At 53.8% G+C, this 17,264-nt stretch overlaps 1 protein-coding gene across 1 annotated transcript; it reads left to right on the forward strand.

The window, feature by feature from the left end:
- The first annotated feature begins 1,485 nt into the window (after positions 1 to 1,485).
- On the forward strand, positions 1,486 to 16,899 carry TFCP2 (transcription factor CP2). Its single transcript, XM_010287055.1, has 15 exons — positions 1,486 to 1,523; positions 5,534 to 5,685; positions 6,312 to 6,388; positions 6,831 to 6,936; positions 7,149 to 7,255; positions 7,953 to 8,105; positions 10,597 to 10,707; positions 11,514 to 11,602; positions 12,097 to 12,175; positions 12,652 to 12,745; positions 13,383 to 13,473; positions 14,455 to 14,561; positions 15,895 to 16,037; positions 16,680 to 16,731; positions 16,862 to 16,899. The coding sequence occupies exons 1-15, from the start codon at positions 1,486 to 1,488 to the stop codon at positions 16,897 to 16,899; spliced, it is 1,437 nt and encodes a 478-aa protein (XP_010285357.1).
- The last annotated feature ends 365 nt before the right edge of the window (positions 16,900 to 17,264 follow it).

Below are 17,264 nucleotides of genomic sequence, written 5' to 3' on the forward strand. Positions count from 1 at the left end.
CTGCAGTGTTGGACGCTCAAACCATATCGCACAAGTACGTGGCCTGTGCCCCAGAGATGGGTCCCAGCTTGCTTCGCCGCTCTGCCCTCCCGATCCCGGCTCTGGCATCCAGCCGCTCGTCTGAGCGTCCCTACAGCCATGGGGCCAAAGCACCACGTCGTACTCGCTGTTGAAGACCCGGTAACCCTCGTTTCTGGCTGAGTGTGTTATACCGGGGAAGCACAGCCCGTGGACGCGGTGTTGGGCTGGACGGGGTCTGCCGAGTCGGTCTACGAGCGGCCACGCGCCTCCCTGCCGCCGTCCTTGATTAATTGGCTCCATCGTGGGCCGGTGCAGATCCGAGGCCACCTGCAAGAGTGCTGCTGTGGTGTAATTTGGGGTGAGAGCTTTATTAGTTCAAATGGGACTTCTGTTGTGCTTGTTTTCATCCTGGGAACCCCCCCGGCTGGAAGCGAGGAGGGAGGACGAGATGAATTCCTCTGCGCAGACCCAAGGCAGGAGCTGGGCACGCAGGCGGGTGGCAAAGAAGGGTTTGGAGGTTGGGACTGAGGTTAAACCGTCCAGGAGGAGGATGCGCAAGAGGACACCTTGACGCAAGACTGGGGCTTTCTGAGGGTGCTGCAATTGGAAGTGGTAAAAGTCAGAACTAAAAATGACCTGTCGGGTGATTGCTTACGGTAAAACAGGCTGGAAAGCAACTTCCAGCCCCTGCCCTTTTCCAGGGGAGGTGGAAGAGCAGCTCTTCTCATCCAGCCTCCCTCTCCTTCCTTCCAGGGACGAGGAGAGCCAGCACCTTCCCAAAGTTACCCCTGACCGCCTTTAGGATCTGTCATGACCTTTGGGGTTTGTTTAATTGGAGTGCTTGGGGAAAAAACCCCGAAGTCCCAAAGGTGTGCGAGCTCAGAGGGAACGCGTCCGTCACCTCTCCTGGCAATAGCAACACCAACCCGCTGGCCATGCATCGAAGTTTTAATTGCACAAGGAAATCTTGCAGTTGCAAGCTTAAAGCGTTTACATCCTTTACCTACCACAGCTGACCCAGCTGGGCACCGGCTTTCAGCACCGGAGGTTTGAGCCGAGGTTTCCCGAGGCCACGGCTCTGCACGTCCCCGTGCCGTGCACCAAACCGGTTGCAAAGCTTTTCCACGCTGGTATTACCAGTGCGAAAGGGCTTTGAGCTCCGTGTTGGTGGCTGTGCTGCTGCTCTGAGCCCGACCTGCTGCCGAGCTGCGCTCTCTGCGGGGCTCGCTCGGTCGTCTGAAACCTGACTCTTTTTCGGAGGCTTTTCTTGACCTGCGCTGCCCATAAATAGAGCGTGTGCCCCCGTAGGTGAGCGCGCCGACCTTCCTGTCCTGACATCTGACATTTTCTCTCCATGTCGTGGGAAGCGGGGAAAGGTTTCAACAGGCACCTTGGGTTTTGAGCGTGTTTCTGGCTTTTCTGTGCTTGCCCCGTCGGGGTTTTCCGCTTTCATCCCCTCTGCCTATGGAAGAGGCACGTTATTACCTTGGGAACGAGTGCTGGTAGGTGGTGGCTGGAGATGAGTTGTTGCTCGGCTGGGAGCTTTTTCTCATTTGAGTTGCATGGTAGGATTGTGCTTTGCGTTTGTTAACGAGCCTGAATTCTTGGCGTTACTGTTGTTCCCTGGAATTAGGTTTTTAGGAGAGCGGGGGTGGCTTTGGAGGTGATAATGGGGCATTGACTGAATGCTTCCATCCGCAGAGTTTTTCTGTAATTATTTTTTTCCCTCTTTTCCAGGAGATTCTCTCCCACCCCAGAACCAAAGGCCTTAAGTGAAGTGTGTTTCCCTAAAAGCATGTTAAATTGCACAGTGAAATACTGCTTTTTTTTTTTAGAGGGAGGGTGTCCCCAGGCATTGCAGGAACTTCTCCAGGTGCCTTTGGAGCAGGCAGGACCGTGCATGGGTTTGTCTAAAGAAGAATCTGCTGACGGGTGCTCGCTTTGGCCACGCTGGGCATCGCGGGGATGTCGCAAGGGGCTGCTCGTGGGACGTTGGTACCTGCAGGACTCACAGCTTCCTGGCTCTCCCCAGACAACCCACAAAACGTTTGTTCTTGAACTTGGTGGGCAATGGCAGCGTGGGACTAGCAGGGAGGCAAATTAACAAAGTGCTTTCTGTACCGCTGCGAATCGCCTCGCAGGTCTCGGCCGTGGCTGCGGCGTTTTGCTGCCGTTTGCAGGTGGCTGAGGTTGTCCTTCCCCTGGAGATGCCACGAAGACGCCAGGCCCAGGAGCTGCCGAGCTTTCCCTTGCTGTTTTATAACCACGTTGTCTCTAGAAATAGTTAATTTTCTATTGCGCCCTGCGATGCATAAAGCTGACCCTGTTACCTGGGTCCTATAGCACAGACAAGTAACGGCGTCTGAACGAACGGAGGTCCCAGCCGAGGGGCTCTTGGCAAAACCCACGGCCGTTGCGATGGCGAAGGATCGCTCCCCGCAGGCAGGGCTGTCGCGGCGATGCTCTACCAACCTGTCCGTGCACGCGGGGTTGCACCGAAAGCAGCTCTGCTTCCCCAGTAGCTGCTTGCAAAAGCAAACCATCGTTTGCTTGATGATTATTCCTGATTAATTGGGTTGGACTCTTGTTCCAGAAATACAGGGATGTGACTAAGTTCTTTTTTCCCCTTTTGCAACCTACAATAAAATATGGATTTGGGTTGTGGTTATGCAGGGTCTTGGCGAACACAAGTCTAGAGGCTGGATTTGGGGAGGTTTTGCAGGGACGGCTCTGCCGCTCCTCTTAGCAGGCATCCAAGCGGTCGTAGTGGCCATGTGGAGCTCCTGGAGCCCTGAAAAAGCAGCTTGTGATATTACAGCAGAGCACTGTGCTGCGTAGCGTGGATCCAGCATCGCGTGAGAGCTTCGCGTGCACGGGAAGAGTGAGCGAAAGCCGGGATGACGGCGATGTGCTGGCTCTCCGAGCGGCGAGGTCAGTCGAGCTTTGCCTCTTTCTCACCCTGACTGTTTTTGTGCGAGGCAAAGCAAAAGAAAGCAAAACCCGGGGTCTCCCGAGGCTGCAGAAATGGGATTGAAGCACTGCCGTGTCGAAGCTTGCGAGGAAAACGAGCGCTCATGCGTGCAGAAGTGCATCCTGCGTTCCTCCAGCTGCCAGGAGAATTTGTGCAGGGCGTAGCCTTTCAATTAATTTCCCCGTCTGTCTGGGCGCAGCGGCTTAGTGCTGGTCTTCCCCCTCCTCACGCCCTGTGCTTTCTAACGGGGATTGGTAAGATCCGTGCTTTGTCCTGTCTCGGCAGCGTGCTTGGGCGAGAAATCCTCCTGCGGGAGGAAACGCTGTTCCTCTGCTAATGAGATGGAGCTGCAGGGAAGTTCATCCTCCGGCTTGTGTGATTTGCCTAATTGTGTACATGCGCCTGATGCATCGTCAGTGCCGAGACCGGGGCACCCGCGCGGCTCTGTGTAATGTCTGATAAGTTGGGATTTGGCTCTCCTGCTCGGGTTTGGGCAGCAGTGATAGGTGTTCCTTGAACAGCGCTGGTGGATAATTTAGTCTCTGGAGACCAAAGGGTTAAAGCCCTGTTAGGGTGGGAGCTGGTATTTGGCCAGACAAGTCCAGTTTTTCCTTGGGAAAGGTTTTTAATGTTCAACTAAAGGGAAAAAAATGCTGATTGAACTTCTTCCTTGCACACCCACGAGTATCCAAAGCCTGTAACGGGAGGGGAAGGCAACCCGGCTCTTCAGCGGGGCTTAGCACTTCGCGACCGCCCTTCGAAGGGACCCGAATAGCTCTGTCCCCACGCCGTGTTTCACCTGGGGGTGTTGGGATGGTGCTGGGTGGCCCCGGTAGCTGATCCGCAGCTCTGCGGTCGCGGCCGTGCTCAAGCGTGTTTGCCCAGGCTCTGCTTTTGCTCCGGGCTCTGCTCGTGTGGATGGGTGGGAGCGTGTTCTGGTTTATGCGCTATGGAGTAATCGCTCTTGGCCATTGTTGTGGCTCAAAACAACTGCTGAGAGTCAGCTTCTGAAACAATTTCTGTTAAATATGTGTCCATAGGCTCAGGGATATCGCTGATGGTTTTTAAATTAACATTATTCAGCAAGTTCTTGTTGCCCGGTGGCCTTTTGGGTATGGAAAAGTGTCTGTGATCGGAGGGGAGTGGAGACGGCAAGCTTTTTGCATAATCGCGAAGACCTGGAGACAGCCTTCACCTGGGAGAAGTTGGTAGCGTGGGGCTTTGGCAGCCTCGCTTTTCCCAGCCGGCGCCGAGAGCGGCGTGACAGCATCCAGAGGGTGACGAGCCCAAGCTGGTGCCAGCTGGAGCAGCTCCGTGCTGCTCTGGCGCGGCGTGGAGCTCCCATGTAACTCATCCCGTATAACCCGGTAGCCAGAAAGGTGCCTGGGCTGTTGCAGGTTAATGGTTTGTGGTGAAGCCATCCTGACGGCTCCCCAGGGCAGTTCCTCCCGAGTCGTGGCGGCTTTCGGCAAGAGGCAGACCTCTGAGGTGTAAAAGAGGTGCCTGCGGTTGTCCGGAAACCTGGGTCTGGTTTCTCCCACGTCCCGTGGCGTGGGAACCCACGGCGCGGGCTGTGCCGCCAGTGATGCGCGGCGTCTTCTGACCTCTGTGGGCACCCCGAGCCCTCGGCTTGGGTCAGGGCTGGCTGGTTGTGTGGTGCCCAGCAAAAGGGCTCTCGAGTCTGGGGGCTTGTTGATGGGTTTGGGGAAAGCTGGGGTTCCACCTCCTGCCGCCTTCGTTTTGGACGGGCCCTTTCCATGTCAGAGCCTGCAGGATTTGCTCCACGGAGATGTTTGTGTGTGTCGTGCAGCAGGTTACAGCTGCGGGAGGGAGGGTTTGGCGCTCCGACCACGCGTCCCTCCTGTCCCACGTGCCCTGAGGTCTCTGCCTTCGCTTTGCCTGACACCCTGGTTCGCTGGGGCCTTGGAGAGCTTTTAAAAGCACAGAGCAAAAAAAAAATTGGCTTTTACAAGCACATGGCAAAAAAATTGGCAACCTCGACCTGAGCAAGACTTCAAATTCCTGCCAAGCCTCTCGTGGAGGGCACATGAGCTCCTGGCCACTCCGCTTGGAGCTGGGGAAAGGGTTAGCGGCCAGTTTGCTGGCAGAGGTGAGCAGGCCAGTTCTGTGAGGAAGAGGACGGGCGTTTATCGGTGCGACACGTATGTCATTCTGTGTGTCTGTCTTTGCAGCAGCTCTGCGCTGACGCACAAGTGGTGCAGGAGTCGTGCTGCCAGGGGAGTTGGGGTTCAGTTTGAAACACAAACTCTGTTGTCTCTCGGCTTTGAAGCAAGAAACGCGTGGGGTTTGGGTGGGTATGGAGGCTAACTCGGACAAAGCTATAGCAAGAGTGTCAAGTCCTCAGGCTACTCGGTCTGCTTTAATGCTCCTTTGCAGTTCTGCAGAGAGATGTCAGGGTATGTGCTTTTTTAATGAAAAAAGAAGCTCAAAGCTCTTCCTAGGAGGAGGAATTAAATACCAAACACATCATCTCTCTGTAGCCAAAGCTGAAATGAATCTGTCTGACAAATCTCTTCGCAGTGACGTCCTTGCCCTGCCCATCTTCAAGCAGGAAGAATCGAGTTTGCCTCCCGAAAACGAGAACAAAATTCTGCCTTTTCAGTACGTGCTGTGTGCCGCCACTTCCCCCGCCGTCAAGCTCCACGACGAAACGCTCACCTATCTCAACCAAGGTGAGAGAAGCCCCGTGCCCTCAGCAGGCTGCATGCGCCTCGTGTAAACACCCTAAAAAAATAGAATTCTGCCTTTGGAAATTTCCCTTTGGGAATGGAAAGCTCCTCGATTAGTAAACTCCAGATTGCTCCTGTTTGGAAGCGCCGGCTCCTTTGCCTTGCTGCCTGCCCGTGGCGTGAACCACCTGTAGGATTTAACCTAATTAAAATCTGCGTGATGTAAGGTGGTTAACTGGTGTACCAGCGCTGGGGTGCTCTGCAGCGGGTGTGTTTTACAGGTTCAAGCTGTACCCGCTGCTTTCAAGTAGAACTGGAAGATCAGGGTTGGCGACCAAAGCCAGCTCAAGCTTGTGTAATCGATTTCTTCCCTGTCCTTGGCCTTGGGTTAATGAGGGTAATTCCTGGAAAGTACTGCTGCAGGAAGGGGGAGGATGCTGTTCCTGGAGAGGGACGTTACAGCTGTGGCTCTGATGGCTCATGCTTGTATGACCCTGCACTAAAACATGGCAAGGTCAAGCGGCATGTCCAGTGTGGCAGAAGACAATGCCGAAATGCCAGAGGAGGGGCAGCAGCGAAGGTCCATCCCCAACTAACCGCGAGGTGCCCTTGTCTTTTTTGCCTCTCAGGGCAGTCCTATGAAATCCGGATGCTGGACAACAGGAAAATTGGGGAGCTGCCCGAGATAAATGGGAAACTGGTAAAGGTAGGCGGAGAGCACGGGTACGCGTGTCCAGCTGAGGCCACCCCATGCCATAGGGAGCAGCCAGCGAGGTCTTGTCCTGCGTTCCTGCAGCAGCCTCTGTGACAGCACGTGTGGGATAAGTCTGGCTTGGTTGGGAGTTTCTTTTCCCTTTCTCCCACCTTGTTGAGCCCAACCTGGCTGGTGGTGCCCAGTCAGTCTCACGGGGCCTGGGCTTGAGCCAGAAGTGATGGCTTTAGTTTTGGGAAGGATAAGCTGCCACCTTCATGCTTCTGTCTCAAGGGTCTGTCTGAGCTTGCTTTTATTGCTTTGGCATCTTCATGAAGCCTTCAGGATCCTCTGCTTCCCTCTCGGCCCTTTTTCTCGCACTGGGAAATGCCCCACAGCTTGAAGACTGTCACGTTTCCCAGGGCAGCTCCAGGCACTGACTGTTTCTCCCCTCTAGAGCATTTTCCGGGTGGTGTTTCATGACCGGCGGCTGCAGTACACGGAGCATCAGCAGCTGGAGGGCTGGCGGTGGAACAGGCCTGGGGACAGGATACTGGACATAGGTGAGTCCCCGTGCCAGCACCTTGGCTGGGGCTGGAGGAGGTGTGGGTGCCTGAAGTGCCTCCAGCTGGGCTCTTGGTCCCTTGACGTTAAGGGACAAAGTGCTGTCACGATTCTGCGCTTTGAGAGACATTGTTGGTTCTTCCCTACGTTCCCTGCGAATCTCTTCCTTCTCCTACAAACCGCAGCTTGTTCTCCATGTGTGCCCCTGCAGATATCCCAATGTCCGTGGGCATCATTGACCCTAGAGCAAACCCAACCCAGCTCAACACAGTGGAGTTTCTATGGGATCCTTCAAAGAGAACTTCGGTGTTTATCCAGGTAAAAGAGAAGAAGTGAGGAAACTCCTCTTGTGGCGGGTGTCTAGGGGTAAAAATAAGTTTTCCAAAGGGGAAGAAGGTGCTTTTGTTTTTATTCTTTTTCACTCAGAGCAGTGAAATAGCAGCCAGATGTTACAGTGGTAGAAGGATGTCAACTAAAATACACCCTGCCTCCTGCCTCAAGCGATGCATGAGAGTAGCAGTTCATGTGTTAGCAAGGCATGGGCACAGTTGACCACCAATAAGTTGTTTGACACATTTTTGTGGTGGTTTAGGTCCTGCTGGTTTTGTGATTTGGGTTTCCATCTTGCTTAGATGCTTTTGCACATGTCAACAGCTGCCTAAACCTAAAATACCTCTTGGAAATCTGGCCCTCCCACCTAAAATAAACAGGCTGCAGCGCGTGGAGGCTGGTGCAGCAGAACTCCCTGCCCTGCTGATCCGGAGCTTGCTTGTAACGTTGAGAGGTTGCAAAACTTGTTGGAAGAAATGTGGCTCTGCCTCTGCTGTGGCATCCCCTTAACTCCTTAATGCTGGGGGTGCTTGATGTGATCCCATCCCAGCTCTGTATTCCGCCCTTCTCCCCAGGCAGCTCTTCACGTGAGCGCTGTCCTGGCTCCCACGAGGGGAATGGGAAGTTTTGTGGTCAGTCGCACACGGCAGGATTACTGACCGCCGGATGCCTTGCCTTCCCCCAGGTTCACTGTATCAGCACGGAGTTCACCATGCGGAAGCATGGAGGAGAGAAGGGAGTACCTTTTCGGGTCCAGATAGACACATTTAAGGAGAATGAGAACGGCGAGTACACAGAGCATCTGCATTCTGCCAGCTGCCAGATCAAGGTCTTCAAGGTACCTCAGCCTGTTGGTGGCGTTTCCACACCAGCAAACAAACTGGGAGTCAGCCCCGATTCACGCTGCAGCCCCAGCGAATGTCAAGGTGCAGGACAGTGGCTGAGCTTGCCAGCAAAAGGGCCTCTCGGTCCTTCTGGTCTTGCGTTGCCATTGAGGCTACAAAACAAGTAAGCCAAGAACAACGTACAGGGAGAATGTGGGTGGTTGTTGCCTCTGCCTGAAACCTCCCACGTCTAGTCTTATCAGCTTGGGAGATCCTCCAAGGAGCTCTAGTGTGTGTGTAAGCTCCTCACTTTATTACTACCTGTTGCTGATGGTCCGTCTGGATCCTGCCTCTCCAGCGGCGCGGGTGTCTGGTCCCTGTTGCGAAACGGTTTGCAGAAACCCAAAGCCACGACCGGGCAGTGGCAGCCGCAGCTGAAACCTCCCACGTCTAGTCTTATCAGCTTGGGAGATCCTCCAAGGAGCTCTAGTGTGTGTGTAAGCTCCTCACTTTATTACTACCTGTTGCTGATGGTCCGTCTGGATCCTGCCTCTCCAGCGGCGCGGGTGTCTGGTCCCTGTTGCGAAACGGTTTGCAGAAACCCAAAGCCACGACCGGGCAGTGGCAGCCGCAGCCTGGCCGAGAAGTGGCCAGGTGCTGTGTCGCGGGGGCGGCTCCGCAGGGAATAAGCAGGGACACGCCGTGCCCACGCTGTCTGGTACGCTGAGGTTGCCTCCGTTACCCCATCCTCCCTGTAGCACCACGCAAAATCTTGTCCGTGGCTCCTCTGTCCTCCCTTTAGGGGCACTTGGCACGCAGCGGGGTCCGTCGCCTGGCCGGGCGCCTGCACTGTTTTGCAGTTCTGCCGGTGAAGCTGCTGCGGGATATTGGGCAGCGTGCCCCGCTGTGCTTGACTTGGCATCTTTCCCCTTCCCTCTCTTCCCTTTTGCCCGTTCGGATTATAACGTTTTGAAGGCAGGGGTGTGATTTGTTAGGGCTTGTTTCAGCTCTGGCTGCCATCTCGATGCAAACAGCCTGAGCGGATGGCTGCGGAGTTGGGGGTAAAAGGCTGGACAAAAGCACCCGGAGGATAGTGAGATTGCGAGGCATCTGGCGCTGCGTTTCTACTGAGCTTCAGCGTTTTGTGCCAGGGCATGGGGCTTGGATTGGGGTTTTTTTGTCTCTGACCTTGAACCAGGAAAACTCAAAGCAGTCAAGCTGTGGCTTCAGGGCACGGTCTCCCTTGCAGATGATCTCTGATGGTCTCAGCTTTATCTCCTGCTCGTCTGACGCAGCTGCTCTCCTGGGGTCAGGGCTGCTGTTTGGGCGGCAGACTCAACACCGTGCGTGTTTCCCTGTGCCTGCGTGAGATCTGTTCGCTGCAGCGTGTCCTTTGTGGGTTAACGTGATTCAGGCTCGTGCCCTGCTCTTGCCTTTCTCCCCTCTGCCCCCCCAGAGCTGGGAGCATTTCGGTGCTTTCAAAACAGCTGCTGAGGGCCCCTTACCCAGGCTCGTTGGTGCCTGGAGCACAGATCCTTTCTAGCTGCCAGAAGCAGCAGCGCCGACCGTGGTAAGATAAGAGCAACCATTAGATTTTCATGGCAGAAACTGCCTAATCAAGTCACAGCTAAGCAGCACCTCCTTGCCCAGCTTGGAACGTGGTGGTAGCTTGTTCAGGTCTCAGCTTTGCTGTCCAGAGGAAAAGAGATTTGGAGATTTGGAGCCTGGGGGAGCGGGAGGGCTGTATTCACAGTCCTAAAGCTTCCCCACTGGTGCCATGGGTGCACTCATCCACTCGGGAGGCATCCGCGTGTCGGCACGCAACTTGTGTTGGTCCACCAAGGCCAAATTCCTTTCGCTTATGAGTGCAGGCAGAGACCGTGCGCAGCCAAGTTTTAAGGGAATTTCTTCAGGATTCTGCCAAGGGGAGCACCGGGATAGCTGTGGTGGTTACAACGGCGCTCTCTTGCTGCTTTCTCCAGGGCTTTGGGCATTTGATAAAGGCAACAAGTAAAATCATCTTAATCTTGCGTGTGAGAAAGTGCACGGTTTTTCAAGGTCGTGGCAAAAACAAGGACACAACTGAGCGCTCTCATGTTCTGGTGCAGTTTGTGCCACTGAAATGCCGCCTCTCAAAGTGGTTGGTGAAGGTGCAGAAGACACAGCTCAGATATGTGACACCAGAAACTGGCCTTTGGCCCCTTACAGCCAACATACGCTGTCGGGAGAAATTTCTTTAGAAAAATGTTTCACCTCCTTGTTCAGATGTTCTGGACCCCACTTTAGGGGTGTGGGTAGATCAGGGTACTGGGGTTGTTACAGAAGCAGTGCTGTCACCGTAGTTAATTCTCTGTGCAGATAGTGCCAGCCCTTTTCCTTTTCCCTCTGTAAAGCAACAAGTGAGTGAGTCACCTTTTCTGATTCTTACATTTCTTGTACATCCATCCAGCCGCCTGCTGCTGCCCTTGCCATGCTTCTGTTCTAACAGGAATATCTCCTTTCCAGCCCAAAGGAGCTGATCGGAAGCAGAAGACAGACAGGGAAAAGATGGAGAAGCGAACACCTCATGAGAAAGAGAAATACCAGCCTTCATATGAAACTACGATACTCACAGAGGTGGGGTGCTCTTTTCATGCAGTGGTTGGCATCGTTGTTTTAACGAAACCTGGCTTGCCTCGCTCGCAGGTGGCAAGGAACTGGCTGTTCTGCTGTGAAATGTTTGGCCAAGCTGTTAATAGCTGCAAGACAAAAGCAAGATAAAGTTTGTAGGCAGAGGAGGTGTTTCTTACTAGACCCGAAAAAGGGCTTGGAAACATGATGGATTTTTCCACACTGTGATAGATCATCTAATAAAAGATTTTTATTTCTCCCTGCAAGCTTCATTTTGCCCATGTGGCAACTGGCCACCGAGGTTGTGAGCTGGCAGAAAACGCCATTGTTTCCTCCCCGTGGTAGTGGAAAGTGTAGGTCTATTAAAATGCGATCGTCTGAGGGGACGGTGCTGAACAGCCCTGGGGAGGGAGCCCTCGTCCTGCCCCGAGTGAATTCGGGGACGCGCGGCAGTGCCCGATGCAGGCGCGATGCGCTGCGTGGCTTGCTGCCCGGAGGCGTCCAGGCTGGCGGGCGCCGTGTGTGTCAGCCCAGCGCCAGAGCAATGGTTTAGATCCTAGATCTCCCTGCATTTGAATTTTGTGACTTTTGGCCTTTTGAGGTTAAGAATTGCTAAATCTGAGCTTTGTGACCAGCTGCAGGGAATTGGCATGGCTTCTTTTAATCCCCTGCTTTATTCTTGAGTTCTACTCTTGAATTCTGTTTTGTAGTCGGTTGTTGGTCGGCAAATAGCTGTTAACCTGTGCTGACCGGAGCAGATGTGCGTGCTTGTTCAAAGCAACCCTGTGACTCTGCTGGGTTTTCCTTTCCAGTGTTCTCCCTGGCCAGAGATAACGTACGTCAATAACACGCCATCCCCCGGCTTCAACAGTTCCCACAGCAGTTTTTCCATTGGCGAAGGGTAAGTCCGGAGAAGAGGCTGGCTGGCTATTATTGATCTCTGCCTTGCGCGAGAGATTGAGGTGTCTGCGCTGGCGGTGATCGGTGATTCCAAGGCGCACGGGGGTGGAAGCAGCCTAAGAGGCTGTGTCGGTGGGGGAAAATCAAATTAAAGCCCTTGAAGCTTTTTGAAAGCTACCTTTCCTGGCTGCAGCAAAGCTCAGCCCTTGCACGAGAAGCCTGTATGCATTTGATCAGCAGTACACCTTCCAGCCTGCTTCGCTCTTTCCCCGTTGCCTTAATGCTCCGGCATAAGCCGTTCGTTCTTGCAAAGTACCGCACTGCAACAGGGATGGTGTTGCTGCAGCCACGTAGTTGTCTGTCCCTGTGTTTCAGTGGTCTCAGCTATGGGACTTGGAGGGTGGTGGTTGCTGCCTGCCGGGATCCCGTGCCGGAAGGGGAAGAGCGATGCTTAACCTCGTGTTTTGCTCTGTCTGGCTCTTTTCCCCAACCTAGCAATGGCTCGCCGAACCATCAGCCCGAGCCACCCCCTCCGATCGCAGATGTAAGTCACACCTCAGAGCTTATGCTTGTGGTAAGGATGGTGCACAGGTCAGAAAAGGGGATTTGGGGAGGGAGCGGGGGCGCGGTCGTGGGTGGCTGTAGTTCTCTGGGGAAGGGACTGCTCTAGTTTAACATCTTTGGGGAGTTATAACTTCTTTTTGACTCCTAGTTGGAAAAAGAGGTGACGGGCTGAAAAATGTCCAGTACAGCGATGTGGAGCTGTGAGCAAGCTTTTTGTAGCTCACTGTGACCTTTACTTATTGCCTTGATCTTCACTGTGCTTTTTCCTTTGCTTCCTTCCTCTTTCTCTGTCCCTCTGAAGCCTTTTAAATCAAAACCTGTCCAGGCTGCAGCCTTTATTGTCCATGTGCTGTGAGCCTGGATCACTAGGGTCTCGATTTAAGATGGTGATGATAAACACTGACTGAGCTGACCTGTGTGCGTTCCTCAGTGGAAATGCTTCCACGTCACCTCTGAGGCTGTGACCCTTCTTTTCCTACGTTGCAGAACCTCTTGCCCACCAGCACACCCCAGGAGGCCCAGCAGTGGCTGCACCGAAACCGCTTCTCCACTTTTTCTCGGCTTTTCAGAAACTTCTCAGGTAGGTTTTGACATTCCCTCCATGTCTGCCCCTTCTCTGTGCCGAGTCACTCTGCCTCCTCTTGCTCCTGAGGCTGTCTTCGTGTTACCGTTGCAAATATATGAGATTTTAAAAAACGTTTATTTTTTTGTAACAATAAAACTTGGCTTCCTGAAAGCTGCGTTTCTCGTTTCTCACCTCGCTCTCAACTGGCAAAATAGTGGGGGCTGGGGTGGTTTCTCTTCCAGGAGCTTGCAGCACCCCCCAGTCTTAAAACAAACTGAGAAATGCTGATCTGGGGGAAAGCACTGTGTGTAAAGAAATGCTTCGTATTTATTTTCCTCTCCTTCCCTGGCGATACGGCCTCCAGGGTTACCGAGGCGCTGGGTAGCGGCCGTAAATGATAATACGGGATGCAGGGTTGTACCAAAACCCCCTCTTGCAAAAGCAATCTGGGAAAAAATCTTACGAGATTCTTTCTGGGGGAAGCAAGAGGGAGGTTGTTAGCAGAAGGCAGAAGCAATTTGGGAATAGGGTGAGCTCTGTGAGCGGGAGGAGGGGAAGCCACTGCAGCTGCGATGCCCGGAGTCCCCCCCATCCCAGACACTTCGGGCTGGATTGTGTGACTTTTCTCTCCTTTTGGTTTTTAAAACTGTAGGTGCAGACTTACTGAAGCTGACCAGAGAAGACGTTATCCAGATCTGTGGCCCTGCGGATGGCATCAGGCTCTTCAACGCGTTAAAAGGACGGTATGTTGTTTGCTTAAAAGCTGGTTGTGGATGGAAGGTAAATTGTATTTGTTTTAGCCTGTTTGCTTGGCTCTTGCTATTAGAGAGAACAGAGTTTCATTAACCTTCCTGAACCTCTTTCAGTCGAATTTGATAACTTAGCCAGCAGGGTAACTGCTCCAGAGACAATCTGGGAAGAAAATCCACGTGGGAGAGAAGCGTTAGAAATTATCTTACTCTTTGAGTGTCAGAGAACCAAGCCACAAGCCAGAAAGTCCTGCCGATACAGTACTTGTTTCCTCCGCCCTCTGAACAGCCTCTCAGTGGAATTTCCTTCGCAGGCAGGGAATATTCCTTTGCACCTCGCCCTGAAGAAGCAGGGACTGGTGTTTAACTGACCTCCCGTCTGAGCTGGAGCGTTTCAGAAGGCGCTGCTGCAGCCCGGGGGAGAGGCGCAGGGCACAGGGTGGGCTGTATCCCGGAGGGAAGGTCTGGGGAGGCATCGGCACACGTTTCTGATACGGGGCAGCGAGAGCTGCGCGGGTGGGAAGCATTCCAGGGGGTTAATGTACTGCCTCCGATGGCCAGGAGGTAGCAGGGGAACGTGGTCGCGCTGTGCTGGGGAGAAGGGCACGGAGGGCAGGAGACGCTGTCGGCTTTTGCACTGCAAAATGAGACTCTGTGAACAAGGAGCGTGCGTGTTAACCAGCAGAGCTCGGTCTGACCCGTGGCCGCTCTGTCCTCGGAAGCGGAATGTCCAAGTTAGCTGCTTGGTAGCCAGTTGGCACCGCGTCCCCTTGCCGACTTCATCCCCTTCTCTGAAAAACCTTTGTTGCATCAACAAGGTCGGGAGGACCACGATGGTTTTGCTTCAAGATGAGTTCATAGATCTCATCTTTTCCTTCTGAGGATACTGGGGAGGGAAGAGCTCTGGCAACGTGTTGGGAACTAGAGGTGTCCTTGAGCAAATCTGATGGTGTTCACTGACTGCTCTGCCCATAGGATGGTGCGGCCCAGACTGACCATCTACGTGTGTCAGGAGTCCCAGCAGCTGAGGGACCTCCAGCAGAAACACGAGGACGGGGACACAGTAACCAGTACTTTTTTTGGTAAGGGCTTTGAAGCCTGGCTGGGGGCACGTGGGCTTGGGTTGCTGCTGACAGGGCGAGGGGGAAGGTAACGGCTGGGGGTTCAGCAAATAGAAATGCAGTGGGGGCTGTTTCCAGCCCCACTGCTGCTGCCCACGGGTGCTCAGCTCCAGTGGCCTTTCATCCCCTTGTCCCCACACCACTGCCCCATGGATTTTGGGCTGGCAAAAAGCCCCTCTTGCAGCCAGGGCTGCTTGTGTTACCAGACCCCACTGAGCCCATACAGCAGCTTGAAGATGGTCTGTGGCTTTTGTTTTCAGCTGCTATGCCTCGTGTTGGCTGCTGTCATCCTTGTCCCTTTGCTGCAAGGAGGCAGCGAGCTCACGTGTGAGCTCACCTGCAACCTAATGCAGGCTCTGTACCCAAACCGAGGGGTTGCGCACGCTTTCCTTTGGTAAGGGTGCCAAAAGATCGCAGCGAACCCTTTTTACTTGCCCTGGTCCTACCCAGCTGATTTTTCTCCTTGCCCACCAAATGAGTGGCTGCAAATCTGACTGTCGGCATGTTGCCTGCTCTATGCTGACAAATGATAGCTCCTGTGAGAATCCAGCATTGCCCAGACAACAATGAGTGACCTACATTTGCGGAGCAGCCAGGCGCCGGTTTATCCACCTCCGTGATTGGAGCAGCAAGTGCAAAAGCAAACAGCTCGTCCTTTCCTTGCCCTGCTCCAATTCGGATCTTCTCGCTTCCCCCCAGAGACCTGCCTCGTGGGAGTGGGGCAACAGGGGAGGCTCTGGGGAGGTGCTGGGGCGGTGTTTCCTTTCCTGCTGGGATTGAAAATCGCCAGGAACGGTCCAAAAAGTTGTTCGGCTGATGCTATATGAAATATAGCAGCTTTTTTTTTTTTTTCATATATATGAAATAGCAGCTTTTTGGGGCAAGGACTGCATAAATGCAGAGCAAGCATTGCAGGACATTGATGACAGCCAGGTTACTGTGGAGCTGATGCTGATGCAGCTTAGGGTACGGCTGCAGCCACATAGCAAGAGCAGACAGCAGGGACGCGCTGCAATCGCGTGTAGATTTAGCAGCTTGGGCTTGGAAAGATGATAGCTGCGTGAGTCGGGCGCAGCAGAGCGGGTGTTTAACCTGCTGAAAAGTTGATGGGCTGCACAGAGTCCCTTCCCAACAGGGCTGTGATGTTCCTGGGCAGAGAGCAGCCTGTTTGCGACGCTCCTCTAAGCATCTGCTCCCTAGGCTAGCGTGCGTGGCACTAGCTAAACCCTCCCTGCACCTACGGGGTAGACATGGGAGCTGTGCTTGGCGTCTATAATAGTAGTTCTCCCCGCAGTGTACCACGCTATTTATCTGGAGGAACTGACGGCGGTGGAGCTGACGGAAAAGCTGGCCCAGCTCTTCAGCATCTCTTCCCAGCAGATCAGCCAGATTTACAAGCAAGGTCCGACGGGGATACATGTGCTGATCAGTGACGAGGTAACAGCCTCTGTGTGCTCCTTATTTTTTACCTCTTGCACTGGGTTGCTTCAGCTGGTTTGTGTCTGATTGTGCTCTGAGCTCCGCCGTGGAGGTTGTGCGGGACCGCAGGGAACGGGTCCTGTGGGCAGGCCTTCAGGAAGGGCCCTGCGCAGTCACCTCTGGTTTCCAACAGCTTGGGAGCTAATCACTGAGGTCTAGGGATGCTGCTGTGCTGCCAGGGGCACCTCACTTAAACCCATGAGGTTTATCAGGCATGAACAGCTCTCCCAGAGCTAGTCCAGGCTGCGTGCGCACCTTGATGCTTGGGTTTCTTCTAGTTTTGCCATAAAAACAGGGAGGGGAATTGCTCTGGGAGGACTTTGCTTTCAGACCTGCATCCCAGAATCCGATGGTCTCTCTCTCAGTTTGCTGGTTCAGAACCTTCCGCTCTGGAGAGCTGGAGGAAGGAATAAATATTTATGGCTGGTGCCTTTCCTACCTCCCAGAGCACTAAGCTCCTGCCCGAGCAGCTTCTAGCCCTTTCGGTACTCTGCCCATCACTGAATGGCGGAACGCAAAGCCTTCACTTAGGGCTGTGAAACTCTTCTGCTTTGTTTAAATACAGCCTCAGGCTAAGCTGGCTTTTGCGGCTTCTTTCAGATGATACAGAACTTCCAAGACGAATCCTGTTTCGTTCTGGACACCATGAAAGGTGTGTAAATGCCCGGGCTCTGACTTGGATGTCCCTTCCATACTTCTTGGGGAGCTCTTGTGTCCGATCCGCTTGACCAGTGGATTCCTTCGCTGTTGCGGGTGGCTCATGAGCTCTGCTTCTTTTACAGCTGAAACCAATGATAGCTACCACATCATCTTAAAATAGGAGGGGACGGGATGAAGAGCACCCGCGATCCTCTCTTCGTACATGAAGACCCTTCACTTCCGGCACGAGGACACGAGCAGAGATCTGGAAACTCCTGGGCACCCTCTGGAAAGACCTCGAGCTGTTCGTTACTCGGCTGTCTTTCCTTGCAGGGGACCTCCTTGCTCTGACGGCATCTAAACAGCCGTTGATGGTGACGTGCTGCTTAATTGCTGGAGCTCTGAGGCTTGAAGTTACCAGGTCGCACTCTCGTGTAACTCTCAGTAGAAATTTGCCTGGGACCCAAGACCTGCGTGAGGGCTTTTTCTACGGCAGGCGTGCTCTGCTTTTCTGAGAGGCATCAGCTCCTGTGGTACTCGCAGACT

Source organism: Phaethon lepturus, unplaced genomic scaffold (assembly GCF_000687285.1).
Source record: "Phaethon lepturus isolate BGI_N335 unplaced genomic scaffold, ASM68728v1 scaffold42575, whole genome shotgun sequence".
Lineage (NCBI taxonomy): Eukaryota > Metazoa > Chordata > Aves > Phaethontiformes > Phaethontidae > Phaethon > Phaethon lepturus.

Excerpts from the sequence above, each read along its gene's own strand:
- TFCP2 (XM_010287055.1), top strand. The coding sequence starts at position 1,486 with ATGGAAGAGGCACGTTATTACCTTGGGAACGAGTGCTG. Across the intron at positions 11,603-12,096 it reads AGTTTTTCCATTGGCGAAGG|CAATGGCTCGCCGAACCATC; the intron begins GTAAGTCCGGAG and ends TCCCCAACCTAG. Across the intron at positions 16,038-16,679 it reads ATGTGCTGATCAGTGACGAG|ATGATACAGAACTTCCAAGA; the intron begins GTAACAGCCTCT and ends GGCTTCTTTCAG.